Consider the following 25,503-nt stretch of genomic DNA (forward strand, 5'->3'; position numbering starts at 1 on the left):
TTTCCTTTTCTGCCATGTTGTTATAAACTTGAATGTGGCAGAGCAAACAACCCAACCAACCCAACCAAGCCAGCCAGACCTCCCTCATTCTTTTGCAAATGAATTGCAAATCTGGGGCTCTATAGAAAAATTACTCCAATATTTAAAGCTGTGGGTATATGAGCAGTGCGGCATTTCGGCGCAGCTTTCGTGCTGACACATTACACCTTTGTCTGGTAATTGTTGGTACTGTTGATTTGTATCTGGAATTCCAGCTGACAAATGAGATTCTTCACTTGTGTGCAGAAGTTGAAGGGAGAAGTGTAGAGTCACTGCTACCTCTTTTGTCTTGAATGTGTCCTCAGGAAAACTTCAATACTGCATGAAAAGAAAAACAATCTAATATCTTTAATAACTGCAATTAGTTAGGGTTTCATTGTTGCAAGTCACCTGGAACGTGACACCTTCAGCAACACTGGAGGCATCCCAAACATAAAATCTACAGGATCAATATTTGTTCAGAGAAAGCAGATGTATCTCTTGTCACCAGCAGTATTTCCTGAATCACCTCTGCTACATCTTGGTCCTCCTTTCTTTCTGATCTGAAATTTTACATCCTACCTAATTCCCTTTTCCAATAAAACTTGTCTTCTCCCAGTATCTTTATTATATGGAAATGCCAAATAGTTTATGATTTATCTGTCTTTTCCATGTTTAATTTCTGTAGATTACATCCGGAGATACTTGATTGACTGATGTTAGTCGATTCTTCCTGATGGGGCTACTGGGCATTGCAGTGCCAAAGCACTTCAAAAATTAATTGGAAGCAGGAGGAGAGGAACAGCTCAGTACTTTGTGGCTTCAGAGTTGTGCATAGAAAAATTTAAAGTGAACAGGTCTAAAATAATCCCAAAGAAAGCAAAAAACTGGGAAACACAAAATGCTTTGAGGCTGTCAGATTTAAAGATGTATTTTAAAATTAAATGTGAGCCTGACTTATTTTTTCTTGTGAACAATAATTGAAATTTGGTTATTGACAAATCAAAGCCATGGTAGGCAGGTTATGATTCCTGTATGAATGAAATGGTACTTTTCAGCTTTTCTAACTCCTCTTCATAGCCATAAGAAATAGGCCCACAGAAATGTGTTTCCACTGTGTAGTGGAAAACACTGAAATGTGTCATTAGTGTTTTTACCTCCTCTTCATATAATATTTTTATTACCAAAGTTGCTTCTTGGGAAACAACATGTGTATGTTGCTTAACAATTACTATCGTTGTTAAATACACAGTATTTATTACATTTTGTTACATATAATCATATATATTTTATTACTGTTTAAATGTATGTATAGTTTATGTTACCTATAGACAGCAATAAAATTATTAGAAGCTTTTTAGAAATTAGCTTTCAAAGCAACAGTAAAGCATATTTTAAGTGCTGAAAAAATTTAGAATCTTTGTGTGTAATGTTGTGGATAAGATTATTCAAGATAATTATTTTATTAAAAAAACTGAAAAAAATGAAAAGTTGATTTTCTCTTATTGATTATCAAACATTTAAGCAGTTCATGGTTGCCTGCAAACTCCATCAAGCACATGTATTCTTTTTGAACTGAAACAATGTATAATTAAAGACTGGAATAATTGGTAAATTCAAAGCGAATCGTTATCATTCATATTATACTTAAATGCAATCTTCAGATAAATCCTGGTTGATGAGTACAAAATAATATGAAATAATTTTCATGCACTAATTCATTCTACAGAATATAATCTGCAGAGTATCAGCAAGACCTTAGACCTCTAAGCATAAACAAGAAAAAAACCTTCATATAGAAAGTTGAGTCTTGGACTTACTGTCCTTGTTTTATTGGTTTATTTCTTCTACTGCACTAAAACTGGTGCTATACATCAAGCTTTCATGTTGTCTTATGCAAAAAAACAGAGGTACTAATTAGTTATGATGGAAAAAGAGACCCATATGTGGGTCTCTATTACTGTGGAAGCCAAAATGAACATAGTATTTGGGGACTGGCATGCAGTGACTGTCAGAACTTCATCTTATTTGGTTATACTTGTGAAGAGGAAATATAAATGGTTTTTCAAAATATCTGCCGTAGAAATGCAGCTTGCACACTGGGCAAGCACTAGTTTCTTAATCCTTGGATATCACAGGAACTGGAAGGAATCTCAAATAGGTTTTTGATTTAAGAAGGCTATGTATTTATTTGGCAATGTATTGTATTACAAGTATCCAAAAATGTTGTTCCCATTGGTGTCTGTGGCTAACAGAAATCCCCAGGAGGCTTCCACAGATATTTAGAATGCCCTAAACTGGAAGTATTTAAAATCAAAATAATTTTCATGCTTAAAAAGAACTGAATTAATTATAGCTTACGGCAACTTGGGCTTCTGTTTATGGGGAGGTAGACAGTGGAAAAATATTCTTCATGCCTACAGTGCAGGATGCAATATTTCCATCATAGTGTTTAATGTTGATTATATTCCTTTTGCAAAGTTCATTTAGTCATGGGCATTTTCATGCTGCCAAATGCTGGCTGTTCTCAGGGAAGGGGGTGGGCATTTCAGCTTCTGTTTCCATTCCTTGTCATCTTAATCGTGACTCTCTAAACAGTAATTTCTATCTTTTTCTGCTATCTTTCTGCTATCTTTTAAATTTTTTATTTTGATTGTCCAGTGTTCTGAAATGGGAAGAGTGAAGGCTGTGATTCTTCCTGAGCTTCTCCAGAAGTTAAGACAATGCTACAATTAAAAATCGTCAGGAAATGCAAGCATGAAAAACGCCTGTGTTACTGAATGCTGGATTTGATCCAAATGTTACTTCGTCCAGTTACTGAAGGATCTTGTGAAAGTCTATAGCCTTTGCCATAATGAAATGGCATCTGGATGGCAAATGGCAAATACAATGGGCCAGAGAGCATGTCAGCAAGTAAGCAGTTGAGGCTTCTGTCTATTCCTCCTGTAGTCTGTGAGCAGGAGATTGCTCCAAGATATCACCCTTAAAAGAGCATATTGCTCAGGGGCTCTGATATTTAAGCTTCCGTGAAGTTATTGGTGCTGTTTATTCAAGCTCAAGGGTTTTAACCAAGTACTTACACCAGTAGTCCTTTGTGCCAGATAATTAGTTAAAAGAAGGAAATATGGAAAGGAGAGTGACCAAGATAACCAGACACAACAACTACAGGTTAAGCTAACTTGGAAGTATTTCTTCCTGTGTATCTCACTGGTGGTTTCTTATTTTGGTTGCTGATGTATGCTTCCACTGAGTAAATATCTTAAAATTCAGTTAATTAAAAAGAAACTCTGTATCCATTAATGTTGTAGGCATTTATAAACATAATTCCAGCTTAATGGTAGTTGCTGCCATTTGACTTCATGAGCACAATGGGGGAGAGAATATGCAACTGATAATTCATGTTAAATACTGCAGACTTTTTCTTTTGACTTCATCTCATAAACACTAAATTAGAATGGGCTATACTTAAGATGTACATTTGTGATTATGGAACACATCTTCAGTCTGAGAAAAGACAAGGGTAGAACTTTTCTTACTGGAATAAACTGTATGAAGGGAGGGTATGTTGGAAAACCATGATATGAGGAAAGGTGAACAGGAATATTTTTTTCCATAATGTGAAACTAAAATTATCTCAATAGAATTATCATGTGCTTTTCAAAGAAACAGGAAAGTATGTTTTTCAGGCTGCAAGTGATTAAATCTGTGGAACTCATTGCCAGGGACTATGGGTGTGGAGAAAAGCATAAATTAATCAAAAAAGAAACTAGATAAAGACAAGAAGTGTAGGTCCATCACTCTCTAAGCTAACTTGATAGCTGTGATAGTCTCTAGTTAAGAAGTCTCAAAGCTTTCACAATCAGAGACTGGCAGACTGAGGAAATGGTAAACTCCACTAATGCTTTCTTATCATTCTTGTACTTTTTCCCATAAGCATCTGAGGTTGACCACTGCTGAAGATGTGATGCTAGACATGATAGGTCTTTGGTCTGTCAATATATGAGTTGTTCTGTGCTTAGAAAGTATTAAATAGTCTCATACTCATGACTGGTGTGAGCTGTTGTGAAGGACCTTGGAGGGTGTAAGAGATTCTGGGCAAGGACTGGCTGGATGTCAGGGACATTTAGCTGTAATAGGATTGGTTTGCCTCTTGTAGCTCTCATAAGAATTTTTCTTGTAAAAGCAACAGGAATAAAGGTAGAAGAGACTGCTTATTTTTCTCTCTGTTTCCAGTATTGCACATTCAAAGCATGAAATAGAATTACAAATCAGTTCTTTTACATCTCTAAAACATGATGTTGACTTAAAAATCCTGATACTTGAAGGAAAAATAAATGTTGAGTTTCTTTTATTTGTCTTTCTGATGTTTCAACCTATAACACTTGTATAATCTTTCTTGAAGCCATATCTTTTCTCTGGAGGCATTTCAACTCTGCAAAATTGAAATTCTTATGAACCTAGAAAGGAGGACGTTAAAACCCCCACTAAATTTCATGAGAAGTGACAACACTTTTTCTGTGTTTCCCTGAAGGTCTGCCTGCTTACTCTTAATATATACAAAGTGGATTTAATAACTTACTTTTTGCAAAATAGCCCAGAAAACCATCAGCATAGTGGAAGTCTGGGCTCTGTAGGTGTTTAAACTGAGCCAAACACACCCATGACCGGCAGCCGTGATGGTTTCCCTTTTGCTATTGTATCAGGTGGTCCTTCCTTTCTCTTGCTACATCACTTGAGCTGCTGCTTGAGTGGTACCTAAGGCTGCTGGAAGCACATATCCAAGCTGGCAGAAAGCTGACGGAAGCTCATAATACCTTCCAATAGCCTCTGCTTTCATTAATGTTTGAAAATACAAGATGTCCAGGCTGAAGAAGTTCAATTCTTCTGCAGTATAGGATCCAAGGAGGTATTTTTAAGGATGCATGCCACTATTGGAAACAAATTTCCCCAAAGCAGCTGGCTTCCACATGGGTAGGGGTAGAAACAGGATGGCAAACTTTCAGAGCATTATAGAATTTGAAAAGAAGACAGAGACTGAAGAAAATATGCAGGAGGCAGAAGTGACATAAGGCTGCAGAGACGGCCAAGAGAATGATCCTGTCAGGATTTCTGAAGCATGACTGATATTATCACACATGTTTTGGACATTAGAGGTGTTTGTTTTCTGATTCAAAACTCTTAAGTTAGTGGCTTTGCATAGTGGTATCTAGGGTTGTGGTGGTGACTGTTTTACTTTGTCATTTTATTATCTGGACATAAAAAGTTGGAAACCTAGCAATATAAACTTGGAAATTTTTTGATGCTTCAACATGGCAGTATGGTGACCGTTTCAGAGGAGTGTTACAGAGGCAATCAAAATGAACACAAGTGTCTGCTTCATTTTGGTAAATTAGGAGAGAAATATAAGAAATGGTGTTTTAATTGTTAGCAATGAGACTGGTGATTAAAAATGGCTTGATAGAGAAATTTAACATAAGAATCTGAAGCTTAGTGACTCTACATGATAGATACTGACCTAATTTTTAGCAACTAAGAGCCATAAACATCAGCCTTGATATATCAGACCCAGCATCTGGTAAGATGTCTTATAACTTTTAAAAATTAATGCACAGAGGGATGAAAATCTACTGTACATCAGTATGCATTTGTTTTCTTTCTAAATGCAAATGTTACATCCTCTAACCAGCCCATAAATATATTTTAGAACTTGAAAAGAGAATAGACGATCTTTCATAGTTGATGTGTTGGTGGTGGAGTCTCAATATTTCCTCGTTTGTGATGTTACATGCTGTTTGTTTAAAAAATTCCCTATACATATATTCAAGGTTCATGATTGTCTCTGCCAGTCAAAATATCATTCTTTATTCAGACGAATAAGCAAATCTTCAGAATTATTAATATCATCTTCTTAATGTTGTACTGAAAAGGGCATCATGTCCCTGGTTGAAAATGCGATAACTTCAGGGAATTTGTGACCATTTGTTGCTTTGTCATTCTAAGGACATTGATTTTTTTATTTATTTAAATCTACAGCACAAGGTTTGTGGCTCATTGATTTTAGTACTGAATGCTTATATGGAAACAACTAAATGCCAAACTGTAGATGAATTTAAGCTACTGGGCATACTTAAGTAAGCACTGAACATCCAAGGCTGTTTGAGCACTCTGAATGCTGTGAAGCTTTCTCTGAGTACCCTTTATGAAAACCCAAAACATTGCACAGAAAGGTTCATGTTTACTGATCCAGCTTCAGCATTCTTAAATATGGACATCCGGAGATGTAGGTAGCTGTATTATTTCTGTGGCAGTAACAACTACTAAATGAAAAATTGTGACTACAATCTCTTATCTTGAAAATAACTGTACTTCTAAAAGTCCTCGTTCTTCTTCCCTCTCCACCCCCTATCCCTGCCCCCTGGATTTGGAGATCCTAAGGATGGACTGTGTGAAAATATAAAATGCATAGCTGCTCTGTGCAGTGAAAAGATTACTGCTGCTGCTAAGGATTTGTTGTTCCTGTTTGAAAAAAAAAAAAAAAAAAAAAAGGCAAAAGCAGGCAGGATTTTTTTCCCATACAATAATTACTTTAGAAATGCTATGTCATTAGTGTGTTGAAGCTTGCATTTTAGTTTAAAGTCTGAACTAAAGCCTTAATAAAATGCAGCCAAAAGTCCTGAGCAGTTGCACACTGTAAAGCAGAAAATCTCCTCCACACAATAGAGATTAAATGCTCCCTGTGCATACTGTATTCTGCTCAGCCCTCTGCATTTGGAGCTGGGACCGTGGCAGTCGTTATCTCTAGCAGGTTCCTTGGTGATTTTCAAGCCCTGCACTACCTACCCAAGTGGCAGTGACACCAGCTTTCACTGAAGCCTTATTACTCTTAAAAGAGCAATTTGGTTGGTTGCACAGCTATTAGGATCAGACAGTCAGGCTTAAAGCTGTCAGTACAACTGCTTCTCATCTTTTTTCACAATCCTGACATCTTTTCTCTTTTCTGCTGGACACAAGCATTACTGTTTTTATCATTTTCAATCAAGCTCACGCTGCAAGCTGAGGAATATATTCCCACAGAAACCAAAGTGAGGAGCAGAAATTATTTTATAGCTACTGTAGTAGCAGCGGTGCCGGCTGCATGTTGTGTGGGAGAAACAGGATCAGTGAGAAATGTGGCTTTCCTCAGGGCTACATCATTGAGATATTAGTTCAACATCTAAGGAGAGCAAAGCTACTCCTCTGATTTTTCAATGATTAATCACTCCTTCGTAAGCAAACAGAAAGTGGGGGAGAAGATGTAAGATTTTTTTTTTTTTTTTTTTCAATAACTTGTGGAAATGTTATCATCAGTGAAACGGGGGAAAATTACTATGCTTGAACTTCTTTTCATTTTGATGTTGCTCTTCTCTGGACCAACCCTGAGCAAGCTTAGCAGGACCAAAGGCAAACACTGGAAGGGGGGTAAGTGGAAAGGAAAAGTTTTGTAATGGATGATTGGGTAAGATTCTGAGAAGCTGTATTAAAGGTGATCTAAGGAGACTACCTATGCTGTTTTGGGTGACTCAGATTTCAGGTTGCCATGTGGGCTTGCAATAGGATACTGAAAAGAGAGCATGGAGTTTGATTTGTTTTCTTGTTAGTTTGCTTGACTGACTCTGTAAGGCATATAGTCCTTGCAGGAATTTTAGTTTGAATTGTAACATTAGCAGAATAACGTTTAAGGCCTTTATACAAATGAATGTATATAGTTTAGAAACCAGTGGGGTTTTGGACTGTGAGAATTCAGATTGTTCATTATGGAGACTCTGGGACAGATGCTTGTGGCTTTATTGCAAGAGATGTTAACCCCGTCATGGGGTTTTATAGTGTTGGAAAAGAAGAGGAAGGAAGAAGAGAGAAAGCAAGCAAGCAGCCTATTTTGAGTGCACAATTGTTAGTGTATGTGGTAAAAATGACTAGACAGATATTTTTTTAGAGTACATGAATGTTGTGAAATATACTGCCAGCAGCACTAATTGGCTGACTGGCTATGTCAGTGTTGATGTGTTAATAAAGATAAATTGCATTAACTTTATAAAAAAAAAATGCTGTGCTGAGAAAACGCTTATGATTTTTGAAGGCAGTAATCCATTTTCCTCCTCTGTTAAAAACTGCTGAGAAGATTTACCCTATATGTGCTGTGAACAGTTTGCTAAATGTGCCTTTTCATAAAGTTCACTTTGTTTTGCTTCCTTGCATGACATTTGTTTATGGAAAACACAGGTTACTGAGGTCTTGTAATCAAATAGCTCAGTGAGCATAAATGGTATCTCATAAATATTTGGGCTGAGGGACTGTGGATTGTAGATAGCTTGATATTTGCTCCCTGGTTGTTTCTTGATGTTACTGATTGGAGGCACCCCAGGATTATTTTTTTTTCCCCCCCTTACAAGTGTTGCCACAGCATGGGTGTGTTTATCATAGCTTTAATGGCACTTTCAGTTTTCCTCTGTTGTCGAGATTGTGATCTGATGTTAAAGAGTAGCATCAACATTAAAAAGAAGTTTTAATAATTTATCACAACATCTCAGCAGGAGACCCCTCCCTCCCCCTTCTGTATTTCCTTTTGTTGCATTTAAAGATATCACAAATCTTTTACCTACTGTATATTAAAGGAAAAAGTTGCAGCACATGCTTAACCTGGACTGTTAATGCACCACAGTGTATCTAAAAATTATTTCCTAGTCCTGTAAATCACATAATCACATGTATCTCACAGTGTTGCTTCTGGGTATCCTTGTTGCAAATTACAAACTGTTATTTACTCTGGGCAGCATGACCTCTTCTCAGAGGCATGTGAGTTAGGAATATATGTCACTGTCAAGTTCCTGAGATTTAAAAAATGCTGTTAACTTTTTTCCCTTTCTCCCATTTTCAATTAAATTTGCTTTAGTCCCTTACCTCCTCTCTGACAGAGGCAAAGATCTCTAATGAAGAATTTTTATGATGGGTAGAAAATAATCCCTGAAACTGACTGCAGAAAATAATACCTTAACATGAGTTTTTGCTTTTCTTAGTGTTCTTTGCAACTGAAACAAAACGTAAGGGAAGTACCTGTTTCAAGGAGACTAAGAAGCAATTTGTCTTGTTTACGCACAGCTCTTGAATCAGCCAAAAACTAGGCATACCTGCTGTAGTTTTTTCATACATAGACATTATTGTGAGAGTTGTGTGACTTGAACATGATGCATGCTTTCCAGTGAAAGTTTCAAGTTCAGGATCTGTCAGAATCTTTGTGCTGTAGTGTCATGTAGTCTGAGAGTTTCTGAACCTCCAAAACATATTATATGCATCTCCCTTTCCATTAAACATTAAGGATCAGCTTTTGCCTATATATCAGTGATGTGTGAGTTCTTTTTGTTGGTGTGTATGTGGAATTTGTGGTGCTGCATGGTGAAATTTCAGCATGCAAGCTTCTCCACTGGAGCACATTGGAAAGCCCATCCTAAAATGGAAACAGATATTCTTTTTTCTTTAAGAGGTTCAGGCACCTCCACACCACCTTCCCGTTATATTGTTTATAGGGGAAAGGTGATACTGGATGCATGCATCTGGAAATGCACTGTATGAATCCTACAATTATACTGAAGTCAGTTTCCATGATGGACAACAACAGCTGATTTAGACTGTCCTCTAAAGTTTTTCTGTACCACATTTTGTTTTGAAAGTGATGCAAAGTATAGGCATCTTTGGAAAGTGATGGTCTTCCGTGTAGGCCCTGATCTGGTATAGGGCCTGATCATGATTAATGTCTGCTAATTAATCTCCTGATATTATTAAACAAAACTTCATTGCTAAAGTTACAAGCTCTGAGAAGACATTTTCTGTGGTCTTGCTGTGTGGTTCTCTGTATTATTTGTGAGAAAAACAACTCTATTCACCTCTATTTTTCTCCTTGGAATTTACTCTAAAAAAATAGCCACCTACATACAACTAAAATAAATGGAATTATGGGTAGAAATCACCTCCTGATTTAGTTGCAATGTCAGGTGTCAGGGAGTGAAATGAGTCCCATACGTGGGCCTGGAGAAATGTAAAGATACCATTTTCTTTTCTAGCTGTTTTTAAGTCTGCACCCTAGAAAACCTTTCAGAATAATTCATTGGAATGAAGTCTCTAAACATGCCTTAAACCACAATTTATAAACTAATGATCAAGATAAACTGGAATCTCAAAGTAGAACCTGAAAGTACAAATCAACTGGATTTTCTTTTTTCCTTTGAGTCAAAATAACACACCATGGTTCAGAGTTTTAAGAAGGGTTTATAGTATGGAGAACAAAAAACAGAAAAGAAGATTAAGTACTCTTTGGAGTTTACCTTAATTTGGAAAGCAGATTTCAAGCGTTTCTAATGCCTATCCCCTCCTGAATTTGTTTCCATAGTGTCTTCACTGTCATATATCGTAGCAGGAGGAAAAAATTAAGTTTTGAGTGTATCTATCCATATGCACATGGATGGGCTTTATGTCTGTCCAGTGGCACCTGGGAGAATTTGGAGACTGGGAAGTAAGATGTCCATTTGTGTCGTGCTTGGGAACACTTGCAACACTTCACTCATAGCATAGTAATAGTAATTCCTGACCAAGGAAAATTTGGACAGTAATTCCCATTCGCAGATGTCCTGGCAATATCAAATGCCTGGGTCTGTGTGTAGTGTGTCACACTGGATGAGCACCACATCCCAATGTAAGTTGTATTGGAGAACATGGTTGTCAAGGCTGTTGCTGAAGGGCCCACTGTTGCCTGGACCTCAGCCTCGTTGAGCTGGCAAGGACAAGCCAGCACCCATATGCAGGAACTGCCATGTGTTACCTGGCAAACAGAATGCGTAGGAAGAAGAAAATTGTGCACGATGCTTCTCTTTAGGTAGGCATCAGTGTATTTTACAACTCTCTGTGACAGCTGTGTGACAGAAAGGGTTCAGAGGAGAAGAGTGAGGCCGTTAGGACAATTGCCACTCTTGGTGGACATTAACCCTTTAGTCATCTTGGAAGCAACTCATACATTCAGTCTGGGGGATAGCTGTGCCTTCTGGGCCATCAGGCACCTTTGAAGAGCCTGACCCTTTATGTGGTGGCCTCCATAACAGGACCTGGGCCATTTTGACAGGCTAGCACCCACCCCAGCCAAAAGGCTGCAGGCTGAGCCGCTGTGGGATAGTACTCAAGGGTGAGGCAGACATTGATAAGGGAGCACAGAGGGACTCTGCACATGCCCCAGGGTGCCCTGGTGTAAAAGCAATACGCCAACGGTGCTGGCAACACCTCCCAAGGGAAGAAAAGACCTCTGGGGTCAGGGAGAGATGTCATAGATGAAGAGACTTCAGAGGGAAGGGACCAGACCTGGGGTTGGAAAATAGAAATTAAGTATGCTTTTTCCCCAAAGGATTGTTTGCTCATGTGTCCCTTGTGCTTCATGAGAAGAACTTCCATGTTCAGAACTAAAAGAGTGATTTGATTTATTTGTGATCAAATTGGAGAAATAAAACCTAAATGCATCCACAGGGCAACACCCCACAGAACTAGATGAGGATGATTCCTGTCCTTTCTGTCTACGTGGAAGTGAAGCAATAATCTCTTTAATGGCTAAATCAAAGTTTATTATGCAAGTGATCCAGCCTTATATTTCAGTTCCAATTTCAGCTCTATGGCAGTTTAATCATTTTTATAGCAAAAGGTATGAGCGTGAGAAATCTTAAGTGTTACTGGTTAGGTATTACCGGTAAGGGTGATACAAAGCTGTGTGCATGAGATTCAGTCTCCCTACAGACTGATCAGCACATCTATTATTTAGGACACATGTAATCCATCAACACCAGTTCAAATAATTTTAAAAGCATAATTCAAAGGTTAGCTCAGAAGAGAAAACTTCTATAAACTTCCTTCCATACGGAAAGCAGCCACCTCTCAGACCTTCCAAATTTGGAGGTTAAGTATTAGGTTATTAGAGTAATAGCTAGGGTTGGAGGTATGTTACAGGCTAGGTGCCTGGTAGCTCTGGACACCCAGATGTCTCAGGTACATGGGTGTCTGCATGCAGAACAATTTTGTGGTGCATATGCACAGAGTTTGGAAAAATAGGGTCTTGGGATTTTCTGCATTTGTAATGAAGAGTCTACACGACCACAATGTCCTACATACCAAGAGCACTGTCAATTGTTATAGATGTTTCGGTGTCTTCTTGGCAATCACTCAATAATACTATCCACTTCTTCCGTGGGGAAACTCATAAAGCTTTTTTTCCACCCGGAGGAACTTGTTTTCATTTGCCTCACATCTGTGAGGTGGTGAGGATAAAGTGATGGAGGCTGGGACTTTTGATGAAGGGAAAGTAGAGAGGAGGTATTTACCATGGATCCAGGTAGCCTGGGCTTCAGCGTGAGTTATCATGAGGCGTGAGGGGTTTTGTCAAATGTGATGAGGTGGAGCCTTTGATGTGATGGTTGACTTGCAACACTTAGAAAGCACAGTCAGTTGTGTTGGTATGATTCACTGTGTAGTTTATGTGATTTTGGGGGTAACATTTTATATAGTTTTCTACTTATCTAATTTAATGTATTTTATGGAATTTCAAGGATAAACTTCATGAATTCTTTTTGAATACGTTATCATGTTATATGATTAACAGTATTTCTTAAATTGAGACATTTACAAGTGCATAGCAGCATATTTAAAGCCCATGAAATGCTGGCTGAAAGTTTCAAATTCAGGGTCCTAAAATTATTTCCCTACAGTTCATAGAAGCAACCTGATTTTGAGTAGTAATGAAAATTCACAATTTTTTGTAACTTCAGAGGAAGCTCAATATATTTGACAAGGTGGCTTGTGCATAGATAAGGGTCTAAAACCCTCATTTTAGAAACTGAGTACTGTAACTGTGGATCTGCAGTTTTAGTCTGACTTCAAGCATATAAATTGTGTGACTACACACAGTATGTGACTTCATGTACTGAAGGATGTTATCATTTTTTCTTTGAATATACTTAGAAGGAAAAAGAATACTTATTTGGATACTGAGTGACTGTGAAATTAACTTGCTTTTATTCAGTATTCTGTTTTCTTTAAAGTCTAGATTTAGCCCCTATCCCATGAGAACAAGCAAATTTTTGCACTGTCTTTTACACTACCTTCTTCAGAGTGAAATGTGAATTCAAAAGGACTCTGCTTATGTGTGAAGCTCACGTACGTGTTTTGTTGGAGTGTACAGCCTTTGCTTGTCTATTTTTCATCTCTCTGAAGACATCTGAAATATCATATAGAAGTCTGGTAACCTGTATTCAAACTCATACAGGTGGAGGCAACAAAGACAACGGTAATGGAAAACCAAGTTGGTGCAAGTTTTCTTTCCAGTTGGAAATCTGGGAGGGAAAATGATGGCATTTTTCCAGTCATGAGGGAGAAAATATGGTGAAGATGGTAACACCTTCTTAAGAAAAGACCCGTGTTGGCATAAAACCAAACAGTAATGAATAGACATAGGCTGGAAGCTAGAAGAGTGCTTCCAACCATCATTGAGGAGGGGCTGCCATCCTTTGACAGATGAAGTCAGGCTGAGCTGGGTTTCCACAGTCTCTTTCAATCTCTGCCAATCCTGGTTGCAGGATCTCCCTCCACCACCTCCACCAGTGCTAGTGCACATCTGCTGGCACCTCTACTCAGGAAGCTGACCCAGGTAGCAATTAGCCATATAAAACAGAGCATTCATCTAGCTGATGGGATCCCTTAATTCATACATTCTCAGTACACAAGAAAGCTATGACCACAAGGGAAGAGATTGCAATTGCAGCTTGATTCAGGCTAGTTCAAGCTGATACATAACTTCAGTCTGCAGGCCTGGATTATCCAGAAGGAAAAAAAAAAAAAAAAAAAAAGATTTAATAAGGTGGCACCTTCCTTTGAATCCTATGTCCACATCCTGTACCTGCTTGAAATGTTTGCTATCATATTAAAAAGTATGTTGATCAAATAGTTATAAACCAAAAGGAATATTTAAATACTCTTCACCCCCACACACATACACATCCCTCTCCTTTGGTTATTTGCATTTTTTTTCTTCTCATAAAACAGGTTTTGGAACAACCATAAAGCATCGTTGACATTAGAAAACTAGCAGGCACAAGCAAACCCTCTTACTTTGGTCCGCAAATAAAAGGAACTCATGTAAATTGCCTGTTAGGTGTTGAAAGAACACAGATCAGATGTGCTCTTTCAAGATGATGAAGAGGCTTAAACACATATCAGAGCTTCTGAGAAAAAGGTGTTTTGGCTTTCCCTTTCTAGAATTTTGAAAGACAGTGATGTTCATCAGTTAAACACTATTGATTTTTCACTTCAAGGCATGATCTAAAGAGTACTTAAGAGTACATTACTTCTGTCAAGAGCCATTACTGAATACCTCCATGAAAACTTTGTTTAGTACATTCAAAACTGGAGGGGATATATGATGTTTTTACAGATGATTTTGTTTTGGTAGATGAGACTCAAATTGCCAGCAATGGAAAGCTTTTGAAGTTTTAGAGCTGCTGTTCAATAGTGACAGTGCCACCAGTAGAAATTACTTCTTCAGTCGTTTGTTTCTGAACTGTAAAATCTTGTTCTTAGCTAAATTGTGTCATGTTAGCTCTCATCCTAGTACTGATTTCATCCTACTAGTTTTGAAACTTATGCTAGCTCAATAGTAAAACAAATTCATGGTTGTGTATGTGTATGACAGAGAAGTGAACTGCAGTAATTCAGAAACATCAAAAAGTCTTACCTCAAAACGGGTGTTTTTCATTACTGTGTTTGCCTGCATAAGGAAACTTAAATGAAGTAATGAAAAAAATCCAGAGAGTCAAAATCCAGTTTTGTTTCCAGAGATGCTGATCACTTAGCAGACTGCCAGAAATAAAGAACTCTCTGCCTTAAAAAAAAAAAAAAAATCAGGGTTTTAACATGAGTAAGTATATAGCTCCTTTTTTTTCCAGGCTTCTATGTCCTCTGAATACGAAGTGTCTTTGCAGTCTCCTCACTTCCTTTCAGGTATGGGCACATGTGCAGTTTCTGTGCTCCGTAGATTATGATGAGACTTCACGGATGTAATTCTTGCTGCACTTCCAAGCATGAACATGGCTGCGGTGGCGCAAAGGAGCAGCAAACCCTTACTCTTCACTATCTTTCCCATGGAGGATGCTGGATAAGGGCAGACAACAGTGCTCACATTAATGACACATGTAGCTTTAAAAATTAACTTTCCACCAGCTGGATTTTGTGTGTTCTTTAAAAATGTATTTGGTCATTTTAGAAATTTTAGAGAGAGAAAATCACACTGCCTGAGATTGCTGCCTCTGGCTTGGTACTTTAACCTAGCTGTAGGTGCTTTGCATGGATAGTGTAAAAACAGACAAAAGGGATCCTTAGTTCTGGAAACAGGAGTAAAGGAGCAAATGGTTTGCCCCCTGCATACTGCCTTAATGAGAGAAGAAATTTGAAGCATATGTAATATTTGATATAGAAAAATTGGAGGAAGTGAGAAAAAGCCACAAAATTGTACTGAAAACTAGAGAAAATGTTTCTGAGAGAGGTTGAAGGAAGACAGTCTGTACAATTATGAAAATCTGAGATACATCTTTCATGCAATTTAAGCGTGTCACTTAATTTCTTCTCCCGTGAACGTAAAGAGTCCTTAAAACTATTAAAGTATTGCAGGAATGGATAAGTAAAAGCCCATGTCAAAAACATATAAATAAGGCCAATAAACAAGCTTTAGGTTGAGTATTTCAAAAAGCATTCCTCAATTATGTTTTTAAATCTTACTGACGTTGGAAGTTTGCTTTCTATTGTCATACTTAGTGTAATTAGTGCATACTTTGAGAAACCATAGATATGGTTTTGAATTTCACTTCTACCCTGAAAAGATGTAGGGAGAGCCTATTCTTCACTCATTACATTCAGTGATCCTTCTGAAAAGCAATTGCAGTACCAGATCTGCTGCTTCTGGTTTAAAAATTAGCATGCTGTACAGAATATAGCCCTTGAGGAATGCTCTTGGTTAAGAGCCTTCAGCAAATAGAAGATTGTGTCTTATTTCTTGTATTTGCTTGAGAAGAACAGCTGCGTTTGTGTGTGCCTGATAGTAGTAACTGGAACCTAGCATCTTTCTAATACTCATTATGGGAAGGAGTAATTCCATGAAATTTATGGAATTATGCCACTTTAAATGAGAGGTGAATCTACTTTTGAGTCTTAGCTGTAATATCACCTAGTTGATAATCAATCATGGCAGTTCTCCCCAGGTAATGCTTGTCTAATAACACATCTAGGCAGCTGGAAAAAGACTGATCAGAAGATAAGAGCACAGAAAATTCCTGAGGCTGATGGAGACAGAGGAAAAATTGACACTGATGCAGTTCCCACTGCTGTAAAGTATTTCCCACTAGTTAGGGTGGTTTCAGTACTCCTAGTGATTCTGGTAAAGCTTGAGTATATGTCTACAGTCCTTATTTGCTATCCGTTGTTCTGCAATGGGTCTAAACGAGCTATCATTGTCTGCCCATTTGATTATCCATGGACTTGATATGGGTTCATACACTAGGCCAGAACATGTTTTAATGAATTGCTGTCTGTGCTGGTGCAAAAATCACTTAATCAATAGATTTTAATTTATCTATAATTTCAAAGATATCAGAAAAGTTAGATTAGTAATACATGCTTAATAAAAAAAAAAAAACAAGAACTAATACATAATTAAGGTAATTTAAGGTTACTGAACATGGTGAAGGGTAAAGAGTTCATTAAAAATCTGGACAACAGTCAGTTTTCACATTTTCAATTTTTATTTTTTCCACTGCTAGATTCTTCCTTTAAAAAGTGACAGTCTTGAAATGTGAGTAATGTTTTTGCTGTTGGTATTCACTGTGGAAAAAAATGAAGAATGACTCTGTGTTTTGAAGAAATTTTGGTTTTGTTTTTTAAGTTGGAAACTTCTTCAACTTTTGAATGTTGAAGAGCAGCAGAAGAGAAATAGAAGGAGAAATAAAGAAATCAACTTCGCTTAATTCCTTTATGCTCTTGAATTGTGTGTTTTGAAGGACAAATATCATTAAGAGGGCTGTGGGATTTGAAGAATGAGTTGCAGTAGAGTTAACAAAAGTAACTTCTCTGAAGCTGCTGGTGGAGCCTCCTGGTGCAGTGTGTGAAGACAGAGACACTCCACAGTGTAAAAGGGCAAAGACACAATTTTTTGTACTCAGAAAAAAACTTCTTGGATAATACTTACATAGAACTTAATTTCAACCTCTTTGTTTTTTAGGAGGAACATCTACTGTCTCTCAATTTTTTAAAAATAGTTTGTTAATGGATAGATTTTATTATTGTGAGGAGGAAAAATTCCATTTAACATGGTCTCATTTTACTCTTTCTACAGCAGCCCAGCATAGGTTATATTTCAAAATCCAGATTAATGGAATTTTACTCCTTGAGCTGTCTTAAGAGCTTGTTCTGCACTACAGCTCCTGGGCACCAGTGACTAGCATTTTTATATCTGCATGCTGGTTATGTTGTCTCTCATCTTCTCCTTCTTTGATCTTCACGTTCAATGCACAGTTTCTTCTGCTTGTCAATTGTCTTCACATTTTTTAAAAGATCTTTTACAAATGGTTATCTACAGAGGTTATTCATCAAAGAGTTCTTAGTTGACTTCAGACAGCTTTAATATCTTTTTTACTGTATTTAAAGGGAAAAATATTACTATTAAGAAATGTTACCTTGAATTACTCCTGTACAGATAGGTAGATACAATATTGCAGACCACAAGGAACGTGTAGACACATTTTTGTTCCTGGCAACACGCTTTGCTTAATTTCTATTGTTTGGAAAATATGGCTCAGCATCTTGATTAATTTCCTTTCTGGTGCCCTTTAATGGTATGTTATTTCCCTGTATTCTGAAAGGAACACAGAATTGGTAAGAGTTTTTGTACCCTTCCAATTACAAAAGATGCATTGTCTTTTATGTATTTTGGTATTTATAGCTTCATCATGAATTTGCCTAAAGCCTAGCTTAAACAAAAGCTGTGTTACAAAATCTTGCATGTGCTCTAAAAAAGTACAGCTCATGTAGAGAAAGTGAGATGTGTTGAGAACACAGGATAATATATTGTATTATCCATGCAAATTTACTTGATCTGTATTGGTCTTTTCAATTCCCTTTCCAAACAATGAACATGGTAATTTCATTTTACAGATAATGTAGTTTGAGGCCCTAAATCAGTTTAGCAGTACACATTTTTGATTCATGGGAAGAGCAGTTGTTAGCTCTAAATGTATCTGTTCATAATCTCTTCTGCAGAAATACAGCAGTGACTGATATGTTTCATGGCACTTACATTGTCTTTGTGTATTTGGAAAGATCACAAGATGATCTATATGATTCATTGATTACTAGAAAATCTGCACACAGTCACCACGGGATGAAATTTGCTATACATTTATGAAGAAAAATAATTTGAAGAATCCTGATATTCTGTGTCTGCTGTCTTTTGCAGATGTTGTGATTTGGGTTTTTTTTTTTTTTTTTTTTTTTTTTTTTTTAAATGTGGGCATGTGCACATGTATAATGTTTTTTTGGGTTCCAATTTTGCATTATGGTATAAAAGCTTCATATGAACATTCCTGATTTATTCCTCTATTCCCCTGCACATATAAGTTGTGCATAGACTGATAACCAACTTCAAGATAGGTCCTTTTTGTTGCTTGGTCTGCAGGATGAATTTGCACTAGTCCACACAACTGCTAATAAGCAGCTTGTCATCCTTTAGTAAATTATCCTCTTAGTTTTCAAAAACCCTGTAGATACAGGCTTTTATAACAGTGTTAAAGGTGCGGCAAGAACCGTCAGTTAACTGGCTCAAAACGCAAAGGATATGCCATTTGTATTGATTGCTATAGATTTTTGTCTTGTCTAATGGGTTTTATATTTTTTCTATGAACTTGTATTGAAAAAAGTAAAAACAAATAATAGCCAGACAGAGCTAAGACATTCTAAGTTCAAAAATAACTCAAAACTTTAAATTTCTCATGCATGCCATTGCATCCCTGGTTTCTAAGGCATCTAATCACATCTGTCTTTTTGCCAAGACAGGGATGCTAAAACAGGCTGAAAACGGCATCCTTTCACTTTGCATTAAGGCACACAGACCAGCACTCAGCTTTGTGCATTTTGAACTCACAGCAATAAAAGTTTTAAGAGATAAGAAGCCTTTTCTATTTCAGGGTTGCCATTAGCCTGAATAATACATAAACATGGGAAAAGGTCTGAAGTCCTTTTGAGGATCACAGTATAGCTTCAATTAAATTATACATCATTATCACAGCTGCCAAGACTGGTGTGGGATTTTAGCCCCCTATCTCACTAAATGTTCTAAATGTTCTATGTAGCTGTCTTGTCCAATTCTCTCTTTTTTTTTTTTTTTTTTTTTTTTTTTTTTTCCCCTAAGCAACAATAATGTTCTTTGAAAAACCTACTTTGAGGAATAAAGTGGAGGATGAGGTTTGGTTAATCAAGAAAGAACATTGAGATGTCAACAGTCAAGCACCAAGGGAGGAAGGAGGTCAACTCTCTAGCCTTAAAAAACACTAGGGAGAAATCAAACACTATTAAGTCATGACATATTATGTTCATTTTGAACCAGGGCTGTGTGCACTCCCTCCGTCTGCTGAGTGGTTTGTAGTGCAGTTCCACAACTGCTAGGGCTATTCCCACTGAGGATGCTTTCAGTAAATGTCCACACAGCCGGCAATGACTTTTGAATACATTCTAGACAGATTCTTTGTCTGTTTGTCCATCTGTGGTTCTTCCAGTCTTTACAACCCAAAATTCGCATGATTGCTTGTCATATTGCAGACGAGTGTTCTTGGATTTCAGCATGATACAGAAGTACTCAGTCATCATAATAGATGTCAGCTAGTTATTACTTCTGTGCTGGCTTTGGCATAAATGTAGGATACACAGAACTATTACTGCATACTTAGGAAAATCATAATGGCTTGTCTTTTTTATTTTATTCCTATAATATCCTCTAAAATTGTTAGAAGTGTTTTGATTAATTAATTACACTATTCACATTCCCAATGATACCGTACCTGCCATTAATTTTATCAGTTTGCTTATCTTCTTTGTGTTATATTAATAAATATTCTGTCTTGAGTAGCCATATATGAAAGACTGAATGAAGGTGGCATTGCAGAGTTTTGTGTGTAGAATGCTTACTTAGGATTATAACTTACTATTGATTTTTATGCTGAACATGCTGTTGATTTCAATGGACACTCAATATGCAGCTCAATGACACATTATATATAGTGCTTAAATGGTAACATTTGATATTTAAAACTCAACAGGCCAGGGGTATCACTGAGTTTCAAGCAGGACTGAAAAAATTACGATAAAAATCCAAACACCCTTAAAATTTCAGACAGTACAGGACTTGGTTCAGGAGAAACATCTGGTAAGGAAAGTGTGAAGAATTGTGTTTAAAGTGCAAAATGAGAATTTGTAGGAAAACATCTGGGTTGAAAGTTGTTTGTAATATATATTTGTTGCACCATAGCACTTATACTGACATGGTAAACCTTTACATGTTGACTCGTAGCCTACTGCAGGTGTCGGTCGGTGCCTTACCTCTAGCACAGCTACCTGCTGACAGGCATCTCTTAACAGTTGTGTTGGCTTTCAGTGTGTTCTATGTCAGTGTGCTTTCCTGGTACAGGAGCAGTTTGCAGAGTGGCAAAAGAGTATTTAGTGTATATCGGGGAGAAATCAGACCATATAGCTCATTATCCTGGCATCCTGAATTTATGGAATGCAGTTGGAAATCTCTCAAGACTGTTTACATTAAGCTTTGCATGAACCATGTACTTTCCTGTTCTGTTTGAGGGATGGAGAGGAAACGTATTATGGATTTTTTGCAAGTATATTAAACAATGAGACTAATTTCTTAATCCCCCACTCAGCCCAATTTTGCTCTGACACAGATTTCTTAACTGGTTGAAATCCATGTATGTTCTCAACTTGACTGTATTTGCATCTTTCAGACAATTTTCTTAAGCCCAGTTTCTGCATAGTTTCTACCACTAGAAGGGCATTGAGTTGGAGGATGAAACATTTGTTTTTTGGTGGTTTGCACTGTGTTTGATTAACACCCAGACTGGAAAACAAACTTTTTTTTGGATATCAGCCATGCTTTAGTACAGGCTTTAAAGAGAAATGCGGAAGATTTAAGCCAGTGCAGGCTGTCAGACCAAATTATATAAAGAGTTAAATTTTTGCTGTTTTGTTGCAGAACTATTTTATAAGTATTTCTGCTGATACTGAAAGAGAAGTAGAAGCACCTTCCTCAATCACTTCTTCAAAATGACTTGAAAAATCTGTTCTCCAGCATGTAACATATGCCCTTTAAGACTGCTACTGTGCTGCTGCCTTCTCTTATCAGTATGGGCCATAAATTTTGCACGGGTATAGAGAGAACTGCAGCTTGAGTACTTGAAATAGTTAGCACGATGCTGCTAAAGTATACAGACAAAGTACATTGGCAAATGGGTCTTTGTAGACAGGCATCATTACCAAGATCCATGTGTGCCAAGTTGTGTAAGCCTGAGGAGCACTAAAGGCCAACACTCACAGGAACCTAATTTTGGGTGAATAAAGTCCTTAGATTCATTGTGATATCGCAGGTAAATGAAAATACCAAATGTCGTTGACTTGTCAGTGAAAAAGTAGCCTAGGCTTTGTAACAAATGGATCAGTGATGTATATTTGGAAGCTCCATGACATATTAAAGTAGTTTATGAGGCACAATTTGTTTTGGTGGTCTGCTCTGATTGATGGCATGCTATCTTGCCACCGCTTCAGTTGTTGTGGAATGTTTGTAATAAATGTTCGTTGTGAGACAGTGTTAAATGTGTTCCATCTAAATCATTCGTTACTTATAACAAGTTTCAGTGTATATGAATCAAAGGTTGTTTATACTTGCCTTTGAAAGAATTTATCATGTTGAAGCAGCTCTATCACCTCCAATGGGGCAACTGCATGCCTAAGTGCTCAGACTCTTTCAGCAGTGCCTACTGGAGACAGTACAGAAAATTAAGCAGCAAGCAGTGTTATGTTAAATACTACTTTTAAAAGTGTGTTGACTTCTAATCTAGCACTCCCGTTCTTCCTTTTTTTTTTTGGATTTGCAGTCAGAATATCAGAAAATACCAGAAATAAACAGTGGGGGACAAGGAGGATACATATGTGCGACAACTGTGACATGTCAGAGAAAGCACATCAGTGGGTGGGATTTTTGCTGATGTTTTATATCAGTGTATCACTAGTTCATCAGAAACCTATAAAAAATGTATGCACTTCCCACAGGGGATTTTCGCTTTCTTGAAAGTGCAGAATGCACTGTCCTTAAGCAAACGGCATACTCTTGATTGGTAGGAGATGGGATGCTTTTTCCCCATGGGCCTTGTCTGTGTCCTTCCTCCAAAATTCTAGTGAAAGAGGACAAAACCTAAGGACTAGCACTTCAGGGTGATCAGTGTAGAAGTACAACTTCACTTTTTATTGTATAAACACTCTTTTTCATTTGTATGCAGCACCCAAAACAAAGACAGCTTATTTTATGTCTTTCAATAGCCATTAGGAATTAAGAAATATAGAAAGTTGTAGCTAAAGTAACAGAGAAGTGTTTAAAGTAATCTTTAATTCTTAACAGAACAAAAATTTGAATACCTATTAATTTAAAACTTGTGTGCTCTTGGATTATGACTATTCTTTAAAGGCAATCTTTTTCATGTAATATACCAATGTACAATAGAATATAGATTGAGAAAATAATATGATAGTTTTTAGATTACTTTGGCTACTAGTATTTATATTTGAATCATAACAAATATGTGAAACTCTAGATGAGATAATTTCTTTAGTCTCCTTGTTCCCTTATAACATTAAAGGAAGCAGACTTTGGAACAAGTTTGTGAAATAGAGAAACAAGCGTGAGAAAGAATGGAAAGGGGAAACAGAGTGAAATGACTTGCCCAAGCAGTCCAGTTTTGATGCAAGGAAAATATCTCAAACTCCTGATTGTCAGGGGTTCCTTTTGTTTCTTTAATTTGGTACGCAATACAGCAGTAAACACGCAAATTATATGATGGCATTTGGAAAGAAGCATGTGGGTGCTTTTTTCATAATTTGAATAAAAAAATAAAAGCGCACAGTATTACATAGTAGAAGTTGCTGTAATGATGAGTTGGGGCTGTACAACTGCAGCAACATCAAACAGTGGAAGGCAGTTGTATGACATAAGGTAGTCTCTTCATTCCCCCAGTGGTGTGTATCCATGCTGTGTTAAGTTCATAGTATTTTTTTTAACATGTAAGCTTTTTAGCTGCAGATTGGTCCTTTTTTTTTTTGTTTGTTTCTGTTAATGTTCTTTTTCCAGAAGTTGTTAGAATATTAATAGCATCTTGTGAACAGCACATTCAGGAGAGTTTATCAGAACCATGAAGAGTTTTATAACTAGCCCCTGAGGAAAACAAGATCAAATATAGAAAAAATTACTGAAATTTGTAACATCAGCAACTCATAAGACAAATCAGATGAACATTTGCTGCTTTCTGAAGTTAATGAACAAATATTATGTGGCAATAGATGGAAATGAAATCTTTACTTTGTTGAAGATGTCTTCTCTACCTCTGACTACTCTCTTGCCTTTTTAATTGCAAATCTTTGCCTCTTCATATCCACATTTATTTCTCCTCTGTGGATATCTTTATCACCTCATAAGCAACTGCTTGTTGAATGCTATAAAGTCTCTTATATAGGCTTGGTGGAAGGAGTGGCCTTCTGGGGTATGTTTCTTTATGAACCCATAGGATAATCAGTTTTATAGAAACTATATCCTTCCATGGGTAAAACATAGCTTTTACAGATTGCCTACTTGTTTCTTGCTTTGGTATGTGGAAAGATAATGTATTCTTATGCATTATATATATATATATATATATATATATATGATGTATATATGTCATGTATGATTTTTTTATATATATATATATATATACACACAAGATCTGAGGTTCTGAATATTTTTATATGTATGACCTGTAACTCAAAAAATGACACATGCTCATTGTGGGGAAAAAAAACCAAACCAACAAGCAGGTAGAGTCATTTGCATCATCTAATGAAATAATTGATCAGACTTAAGCAATATTAGCTGTTTTTCTTGGCTCTAGGTGCCAGCAGCTGTGAAATCTGCTGGTAAGAGGCTTCCATTTCTGTTTTCTTGCTTTCAGAGAGTAGTTAAGGTCTAAGAGGAAGGCAAGATGAAAACCTCAAGTTGTCTTGATGATTTTTGTTTTTTTTTTATTTACCTTGTGCTTAGAATGAGAAGAGGAGAAAGAAAAAGAAGGAAAAGGGAGGGGAATCACCATGATTTGGCTGGGAACACACAGCCACTCAGATCAGGAACAAGCATGGCAGTTTCCAGACTCCTGCCTTGCACTGGTGGCTGCATGAGTAAGCAGTGCCTTAGATATTGCATCTTATCATCCTTTGCTTTTTTCTTACCTACTATTTCTCAGTTACAGAAAGTGTTGTGAAGTACAGCTGCTACCCCCATTGGCAAGCCCAGTTGATTTTAAAGATTGCTGGCAATAGCTGGTGTTGCTGCATAAGCAGCCATCTTCCTTTCATATAGCAACTTTCCACACAAGTTTTGCACTCAAGAATTTCATGAGCGGTACAGACACAGGGGATTTATACTACCGAGACAAGGTCTTTTATTCAGGCTTTTTGACAATGATGCATAATAGTCACCGTGTCTGGGAGGAAGCAACACATTTGTCTTTTTATCCAGTTCAATAACCTCTACTGCCTGCGTTTACTACTACAGAGGAAGGACTAAGCTGGGGATCAGGGCTTTAATTTTTAACTCCCACTTGCTGGTGGAATCTGTTTGACCATGCCTTTTATAAATTTAGGTTTGTTAAAAGCAGCAAAAACCCACCAATCATGCAGACTTTTCTACTGGCTCTGATGGAACCTACTGTCCAGACACCTCTGTGGTATTTGTCACTTGTCCTTCTTGCAGGAGGGTCTGCCCTTCCCAGCAGCTACCAATATAATTTTTTTTTCCCCTCCTCTGCAAAAGTAAATTTAACCTTACAGCTCTCTTGCCAGGGGAGAATTTTATCTAGTAACCACATAGAGATCTGAGAAATACAGATATTAGATGATCTGCCAAATTGTCCTGCCTTCATCTCTTACAGCACAATAATAAAAGATCTCTCCTATAATGGCTCTTCATTGCCAATTCCCTAGCTGTTCTTCACCAAAGTACAATTAATTACTAAAGGGGCTTCCCACACAGAAAACTGTTGATGGAGCATCTGAAAAAAAAAAAAAAAAAAAAAAAAAAAAAAA

At 37.1% G+C, this 25,503-nt stretch overlaps 1 protein-coding gene across 9 annotated transcripts in view; it reads left to right on the top strand.

Annotated features, from left to right (window-relative positions):
- The window catches only part of ROBO2 (roundabout guidance receptor 2), a 1,105,399-nt gene that overhangs the window by 167,386 nt on the left and 912,510 nt on the right, over window positions 1-25,503 (top strand). For 7 of the 9 annotated variants that reach the window (XM_026845314.1, XM_026845338.1, XM_026845365.1 and 4 more), the window contains exon 1: window positions 6,930-7,476. The exons of 1 other annotated variant lie outside the window; for it this stretch is intronic. In XM_026845314.1, the coding sequence (XP_026701115.1) occupies window positions 7,353-7,476 (124 nt within the window). In that variant the 5' untranslated portion in view covers window positions 6,930-7,352. Of the gene's footprint in view, window positions 1-6,929; window positions 7,477-25,503 lie in introns of those variants that run through there. One more of the 9 variants, XM_026845355.1, reaches the window with a different exon arrangement.

Source organism: Athene cunicularia, assembly GCF_003259725.1.
Source record: "Athene cunicularia isolate RWA chromosome 1 unlocalized genomic scaffold, athCun1 chr1_part1, whole genome shotgun sequence".
Lineage (NCBI taxonomy): Eukaryota > Metazoa > Chordata > Aves > Strigiformes > Strigidae > Athene > Athene cunicularia.